The sequence below is a fragment of the Epinephelus lanceolatus genome, chromosome 10, assembly GCF_041903045.1.
Source record: "Epinephelus lanceolatus isolate andai-2023 chromosome 10, ASM4190304v1, whole genome shotgun sequence".
Lineage (NCBI taxonomy): Eukaryota > Metazoa > Chordata > Actinopteri > Perciformes > Serranidae > Epinephelus > Epinephelus lanceolatus.
The window spans coordinates 36,600,195-36,608,814 of record NC_135743.1 but is presented as its reverse complement, the minus strand read 5'-3'; the positions used below and the strand labels follow the sequence as shown (position 1 = coordinate 36,608,814).

Genomic DNA, 8,620 nt, shown 5'->3' with positions numbered 1-8,620 from the left:
ATGGGTATTTTTTAATTCTTTATATATATATATATATATATATATATATATATATATATATATATATATATATATATATACATATATATATATATATATATATTCACATTATATACACACAGAACTATCCATACCAGGGTTACATATTTACAAAGGAAAAACAAAAAGAAAGGAAAAAGGAGAGGAAAAAATAACAAAAAAGTAATATCAGTCCAGAATACTGTCTGGATTTGTTCATATGGAATTTATCAAGTTTGTTTTTATTGTCTTTTTATTCTTAAGGACTCTTACTGCAGTGCCATAATGTTGTAGTTCTTGATATAAAAGTTCAAGTTTAGGTTTGGAGTCTGCCTACCTCTTCTTGTGAATGTGGAATTTTCCCCATAATAATAAAATGTATTGTAAATAAAATAATAAAATAAATAAAAAATCTTTTTCCACCTTATTACTTTCAAAGCACACAAAATGTCTTTATCCTGCAATTTAATTTTTTGCCCAGTTTTTCCTCTTATGTAAAGTTGAACATCCACCCAAAATAATCTGGTACAGATACAGTGACACAATAAATAGCAGCTTGTTTCTTCTTTAATTCACATAAAGTACAAGAATATTTAATATCAAGTCCAAATCTCCCCAATGTCTTTTTTGCTACATATATCCAATGCAGGCCTCTTAATACTAGCACAGAATTTGTCCCCAACTAGCCAAATTATCTGCCAATCAATGTCATCATAAATTGAAGCCCAAGAGAATCTAACTGGGGCAGAGTTACAGCTTGTATGTAATTCCTGATGTGTTTGTTTGAACATTTATTCTTGGTAACATCAACTTCTCCAAGGAATATACCTCTATCAGATATGTCGATGATTGAATCCTCAATTACTGTACTTCTCAAAAGCTGCAGCACCCCCCTTGGCAAAGCATTAAAAACTACAGTATATTCTTTGGGTGAAACTGGTAGAGTGAATTTGGAGAGGAATTCATTATACATCAGTATCTCCCCCTCAGCATTAACAAGTTGTTTTACCAATATAATGCCATTGTCAACCCATTTCCCATAATAAAGAGATATATTTTTATATTGAATATTCTTGTTGTTCCAAATGTAATAATTACTTGGTGAAAAAAAGTATGTTTGTACATAATTTTTCATGCCAGCAGAGCTTGTTTATAAAAATTGGCTAATTTTACATAATTTGTCAACTTTGTTATTACATTTTAGTTGAAATTTAACTCCACCCTTTAAATTAAATATATATTTAGGGAACATATTCCAAATGCAATACTTTTTCTTCAATCAAATTAGTTTATAATTTTACATTAAAAGTATTATTTTAAGTTCGAAAACTCAGTACCTCCGTTTGCCATGCGACATAGAATAACTTACTAATAATGACATCTGTTTCTAAAAATGAAATTGAATAAAATCTTATCTTTTTTTCAATATTACAGTAAGCTTTTCTAGTGATCAGGACACATAGACATACCTTGGGATACCCTCAGCTCTAGATGACAAAACTGCCGTTTAAGATAAAATCTCTCATGAATCACATATTATACCTTTTCGTTATTTAGGAAAGTACAGTGGCTGGTCTGAGTAAACTCGGCCTATTGTTGTCTGTACCGTGACACCTTGTGGTAGGCATTCCATTTTGCACCAAGCAGACAGAAAATGCAAATAGTCACCTATACATGTGGTTTTCAGAGTTGGGTTTTTATGGGTAAAGGGCTTCTTTTACACTCATTAAACTCTGGTACAGTCGTATTTAATGTTGTTTTTTATTATTATTTTATCTGCTTTATTTCATCTGCTGACGTTGAAGCAAGAGAGGATGGAACGTGTGCTGCCTTTATGTGCTGTCGGAAATGTTCCTATCCCACCCATATCCCTGCAACATCAACTGCAAGGCGTAGACCTATTTGTGAACGCATCTGTCGCTACCACTGACAACACTTGAAAGCCGCACAGTGCAGGGCATGCGCAGAAGCGCAGAGAGAGGACAAACCAGCAGAAGCTGCGGAAGGTCCAGAGAACTTAATATAGCGTTTCTTTAATTTTACTTTGGTGGCTATCTTCAATAATACATTTACTTATCACTGGTAAGGCACTTACAAAATGTGTATTACCACTCTTAATGCTTAATATCTATCAGCATTCCTATTATCTGCATGTGCTCTAACCTAGCGTCGGCGATAGCAACACCGGCTAACAGAATGCTTGACTCTCCAGATTATTAGGAAATTAAATTGATGTTTTATTTCTTCTATAAACGTACTTGGAGATGTGAGTTTATGTTCATAAGACGACCCTGTCTTCCACGCTATACCTTTGTAACCGTCGCTGCTCGGTGGTTGGCTGAAGTTGAGCTAAACCAGTCCTAGCGGATACCGTTAGCTAAGGTTAGTGTTAATAGCCGTATGAGAGCAGTGCATGGCGGTGACTGACCTCACAGCACCCATAGTGCTCATGGGTGGAGGGCATTTTTAATGGAAAAGGTTGCCGCGTAGGTTAATGTGAAGTTACAGCCATAGACAGCAATGGGCACTCCTGTCCAACACACACTTTTTGGGATTACTGATTAACCCCAGTGTATTGAAAGACTATCGGTCCCTCCAACGTTAATATCAGTCAAAAACAAAACCATATCACTGACCTAGTTCCAGTAGTCTGTCTATAATAACTTTGAATATGTGCAGTCTGATTTTCTTTGGGGAAATTTCCAAGTTAATTGCCTTATTCATGTGACCCAAAAAAACAGCAATTAACCTAGTTTTTGAAGATGTTTCCAGCCACTGCTTTCTTTCACATTTGAAGTATGTTGATTCTAAAGACAGCTGTCCTTAAATTGTAAATCATCAAGGTGGCTTCATCAGAAGCCTCAGGTGGTGTAATTGCTTAGTGTTTCCAGGCGGTGGTCCTTCAGTCCTTCTGTGCTTTACATTTTCTTCTCCATCCGCTTCACAGAAGTCATTGTGTGCAAGCTAGGTTTTGTGGTAAATTAAGTTAATGGCTCATCACCTTCTCCATGGTGTTGTGCTGATCACATTCCTGTATAATTTCTTCAGGTCTAGCGTCAGATATGGCCCGTGGGCACCAGAAGTTCCAGTCCCAGCAGAAGAATGCCAAAAAGCAGGCAGACATCAAGAAGAGTAAAGGCCATGACCAGAAGGCAGCAGCAAAGGCTGCTTTAGTATACACCTGCACCGTGTGTCGGGTATGTGCCTAGGCGGTAAACAGAAGCAAGAATAAAATTATTCTTCTATGAGCTTGATACCATTTAACCGTCAAGTTAGGATAGAAATTAGTGGAGATGATACATGTCGTTGTTCGATACAATGAGTAGTCTAAGTAGGATTCAGGCAAGCCTGGTACCCCATCATTTCACACCACAGATTGTTGTAAACATACTTCCCAAACCCACCACTTTGAAACATAGCAGTGAAAACTGTGAAACATAGCAGGTCCACCATCCCTGCCTGTGTCATCCTTTGGGGATTATAACCACTTATTGTTTATGCTCTTGTAGACACTCTGAAAGTGTTAAAAAGCCCTCAGAAAATGGTTGAAGAGGCTCTGCCCAAATTTTTTATCTAATCGAGACTGGCTGACAGTCACACCCTCCTCAGTAATTGTCCAGATGCACATTGCAGGTATGAAAATAGGCAGAACTCCAAGTGCTTTGTGAAGTCTTCTCTGCACATTCCTTTTGTCTCTACCTCCACCAGTGTCTGTGTTTGCTGCTAAATTGCACTCACTCCTGCAGCACTCCTGTGCTCAGCAGCTGGGACAGATATGTGCTGATATGCAAACTCTTGCATACTTCCTGTCCACACTTTCTAATAAACACTCACCAGGAAAAGTGGCTATGTGTATGTCACCTGTAAATGCAATAATTTATTTGCTTTCGCCCCTTAAGTGATCTGTTGTGCAAGTGATTATTGACAACCAGCCTCTCACATCACCTATTAAGGTAGAGGTTCTGAAAAAACAAGTTGGCATTTTTATCATGGTGGACTGTGCGTCTTTTGACCCATCATGTGACTTTGTTGTGAAACTATAGGTATCTATGGCGCTATTGGTGTACCTGGGCAAACTGATATAATCAGATGAGGAAACACTGAAAATAAGCAAGACTCTGCTGAACGCCTTGTATATTGATAGCATTTTTTAAGTGTGCTTTTCAATTACTGTTTGTTTAAATGTATATTTTCAAAATTTTCACTTTTTCTTTCTCACTCCTTCTCAGACACAGATGCCCGACCCAAAGACCTTCAAGCAGCACTTTGAAAGCAAACATCCAAAGGCCCCAATGCCCCCGGAGCTGGTTGGTGTGGAGGCGTAATAGATTGATCTCTCTTTCAGTAAGACAGTTGTGGTTGATTCCGGACAGGCTTCTACATTTTGCAGTGTTTTAGATAAAATATCTTCAGTCCAACTTCAATTATTCCCCTATGCTGCCTAATTTAGATATGGTGTATGCGTGTTTTATGCAGGTGTGTGACTGGCCCAAGGTCTTATTTCCAAATTGGAGTTTTTATAAAACTATCCTTAACATGCCAGAATTTGGCCGAGGGCCAGTAGTGAAGGTAGACACACTGCAGATAGCTATCCTCTTTTTGGCCTGTGCCAAAAATGTATATGTTTTTATCTCCGATTGTATGCAATATTTCTATCTGATCATTTCAAAATGTTATGCTGACAAGACTAGCTTGTCCGTGGGCTCTACCACCATTACACCACCTCAGGGCTCCTACAGTTTCAGGACAAGCTTTGAATTCAGAAGAAAATGTGAACTTGGCACTGGCTCAGCTGAACAAAGTCATAATACTGAGATGATAATTGGAAGTCATCTGCATCCAAAGCCAATGTACTGTGAAACCCGTTATGGATTTTGGCTGAATCTGATTTGTGATGTGCCAGTATTGGGCTCATAAATCTAGTTTATTCAGAATAGTTTTGGAGTTCACAGTGTGCTTGGAAAGACACTTATTCAAAACCATTAATAATGCTTTTTTTTTTTTAGTAGATTCAGATTTACTTCCAGTTGTTTTTGTTGATATGAACAATATATTAAACACACTGTGCTACATGGGCGCTGAAATTGTGTGTTGCATTGCCTCAGATCCTCATGAAATGTGTCTAGCTCATGTCCACTGTTAAACTTTCTCATGTGCAACAGAGTTGTAAAAGTTGACCAGAGAGGGCACTGCAAGTCTGCACACAGCAAACCCTTCCATGACACAATTTCCTCGACTCATATGACTGCATAAAACATTTATATTATCATTCACCCTGTTAGACGTGGTCTGTTGACTGAATTGGGGTGAAGATAAAGGTTTGCACTGGGTGTTTTAAATGATAAAGCAATGAGCTTCTCCTGTTCTCCCAGTTTGTCATTGTAATAAGTATGTGGCATAATTGTGTGCACCACCTTAGTGTTTGATGATGATTTAGTTCATCACTTTTGTATTTTGCAGTGTAACATGTCTCACACTGTCATCTCAAAGGCATATGTGAAAACAATCCCAAGTACAGTCTCACACTGTTTTGTGTTATCCCATCATGATGGTGCAAAAGTATTTCAACTCTTGCCCTGCATTAAAAGTTCACGTTACACTGTAAGTTAGCTTTGGTTCCTAATTTTATATTAGTTTATTTTTCCTAGCATGCTAACAGAGATTTAATTTATAGAAAGGAACTATTTTCAAAACATTTAGACCTACTGTTCATTAACCACTGACATTGTATCACTGTGCTAAAGTCTGGACTGACTACCAGGCATGTTTTTACTTTTGTAATAATCATATCTTTGTCCACACAATGTTATGTATCCCCTTTTAATAAAGGTGTTACTTTTATATGAACCATTTTTAAGTTGTTGTTTTTTTTAATCATGTATAAACGTATATATGTTTGACTGTTTGCGTTAGGTTGTTGTAGCCTCTACCTGCTGTATGGATCATTAGTGTAATGCTGATTCAGACCTCACCTGGTTGAGACTGATGTGTATTTATATCATAAACATTACAGTTAACACTAATGTGCCAATTACATGTGATAAGGGAATGCAATGAAAGTGGAAATTAATTTATAATGAATTGCACTTTCTCATCTACCTCTACTCTAATGTCCTTTCAGTTAATGCGCTAAACCTAATAAATTATAATTGTTGTATTAGCTTTTCAGGTTACACCCTGATGAGAGAACAAGACTCTTGTTGCTCATCCACGAAGTGTTGATAAAACCAATTCTATATTTAAGAACAAGAAATGTAGCATGGAGGTAATAATGAATAACTACTTCAGTGGGAATGTTGCAAGAACTGACGAACACCAATAATGTTGGTTCTTATTTAGTAACACACTTGGTATTAAAGTATTAAATGGTTGCTTCAGAAGATCTGTGTTGCCAAAGATATGTCCATCCATCATACATACATACATACATACATATATATATATATATATATATATATATATATAGATATATATATATATATATATATATATATATATATAGATATATATAGATATATAGATATATATAGATATATATACATACATATACACACACACACATATATATATATATATATGATGGATGGACATATATATATATGATGGATGCTGCTGATGTCAAGACAAGAAAACTCATAACACATGGAGGGTTCCAGTCAAAGTCCAGCACCCTGAGACTATGAACAGCAAAAAGGGGGAGGGCATGGATTTGTGAGTGTCAGGGCCACCATTTAGGTTGCAACAAGGAGTATCCAAGTATACCCTGAGTACCAGATCCATAGAGGCAGTGGTCTACCATAGCAGACAGGGCCCCAGGTGCAGGCTGTGCAAAGAGGGCCCTGAGACAGTCACATAGTAGCAGAATGTAATCACACAGTATGAACTAGAGTCTTCAAGTCCCAATGAGACACAGCACCGGAAGTGGTTGAGAACAACAGGGCTAAGATCCTGTGGGACTTCAAGTTCCAGACTGATAGCAACTGCTAGCTAACCAACCAACCAGACAAAGTGGTCGTTGATAAGGAGCAGAAGAGGGCAGTCATGGTAGCTGTGGCAACCCCAGCTGACAGTAACATCAGGAAGAAAGAACATGAAAATAGTGAGAAGTACCAGGGGCAGAAGGAACAACTGGAACAGATGTGGAAGGTGAGGTCCAGACTGGTCCCAGTGGTAATAGGAGCATTCGGGGCTGTGACCCCAAAACTGGGAGAGTGGCTTCAGCAAATTCCAAGTACAACATCTGACGTCTCTGTCCAGAAGAGTGCAGTCCTAGCAACAGTTAAGATACTGCGCAGAACCCTCAAACTCCCAGGCTTCTGGTAGAGGACACCAGCTTGAGGAAAGACAAACACCACTTGTGGTAATGGTTACATTCAAGTCTGGGGCTTGATAGTATGACTTCATCAAAAATAGAAAAACTCAAGCATTTTGAAGTTAAACATATCCTCTCATCCCAACAAATTATGTAATCAAATTGGATCCAAAATGATTACACACACAGTACCTCCATTTGTCACAGATGCAGGTGGAAATTCTGAATATGTACCTACTACAATAACTGTACACTGTAATAATAATCATAAGAACTATTATTAATACCTAATGTAGCACATTCCTAAGCCAGGTTATAGAGTTTGAAAAGTGATTCAAAATCAAAACATAAGACAAGGTTACAAAATGACAGTAGTGGAGGAAAGGACACGTGCAGTTTCTCCTGTTACTTCACAGTTTTTCACTATTTTTCCTTTGTTTTATTGTTTTATGTCCATGTTTGTGTGCCTGCCTGGCAATACCTCCAAAACAAGTTGCTGCATCTCAATGGGTTTATCCTTGAAAGGAATATTCCTTTGATTTACTATTGTACTTTCATAAAATTGGGGCATCTACAAAAGACAGATTTAAAAAATGGCCAGAATTGAAGGCTAACACATCCGTGTGCTTTTCACACTTCATGCTACTAGTTCAGGGCTGAGCTAACTTAGCCACTACACACACACACACACACACACACACACTGTTATACTAAAGTTAACGTGAGCTCAGAGCTATACAATTCACACTGCACTTCTCCTAACCCTGGGTTATGTCAGTTGACACACATACCACATGTAAACATTCTAAAATTCTTTTGTTAACTAAGCCCCATTTTACACTGGCAGCTTTTAGCCCTGGATTAAGTCAATTTTTCAGGGATAACCCTGCAAACTCAGGGCTAACCCTGCTCCAGAGCAGGGCCAACAAGCCCTACACTGATGTTAGGGTTAGCACACTTGGATTGGGTCAGGATCATGCCAATGTGAAGGATTCCTTAGCCCCAAGCTGACAACGCCCTCAGCCTAGGGCTAAGTGTTGTGTAAAAGGCATGACTTTAAGTCCCTCATGTGGGGCAAACTACAAAACCACTAGATCCTACATTCCCCATACTACATGTCAAAAGCCTCTTCCATTAGAGCACTACTGCCTGGTAACACCTACATTTGTAGGTGAAGAACAGAAGATTGATTTTTACGTGTAAAGGTTTTCTCTTGATGTATGGTTGTTATAGAATACAGAATCTCAGTGGATCTCACAGTATAACAACTGATTATTTTTTTTAATTTAA

The 8,620-nt window shown here is 37.9% G+C and overlaps 1 protein-coding gene across 1 annotated transcript; it reads left to right on the top strand.

Moving 5' to 3' along the window:
- Window positions 1-1,961: 1,961 nt before the first annotated feature.
- Window positions 1,962-5,865, top strand: LOC117265332 (zinc finger protein 706). The gene is made up of 3 exons (XM_033639768.2): window positions 1,962-2,100; window positions 3,067-3,215; window positions 4,248-5,865. Exons 2-3 carry the CDS (start codon window positions 3,081-3,083, stop codon window positions 4,341-4,343), a joined length of 231 nt encoding a protein of 76 aa, XP_033495659.1. The 5' UTR covers window positions 1,962-2,100; window positions 3,067-3,080; the 3' UTR covers window positions 4,344-5,865.
- The last annotated feature ends 2,755 nt before the right edge of the window (window positions 5,866-8,620 follow it).

What these genes read in the sequence shown, in the direction of transcription:
- LOC117265332 (XM_033639768.2), top strand. Translation starts at nt 3,081, where the DNA reads ATGGCCCGTGGGCACCAGAAGTTCCAGTCCCAGCAGAAGAATGCCAAA. An exon ending in ACACCTGCACCGTGTGTCGG is followed by an intron (nt 3,216 to 4,247) that starts GTATGTGCCTAG and finishes ACTCCTTCTCAG; the next exon opens with ACACAGATGCCCGACCCAAA.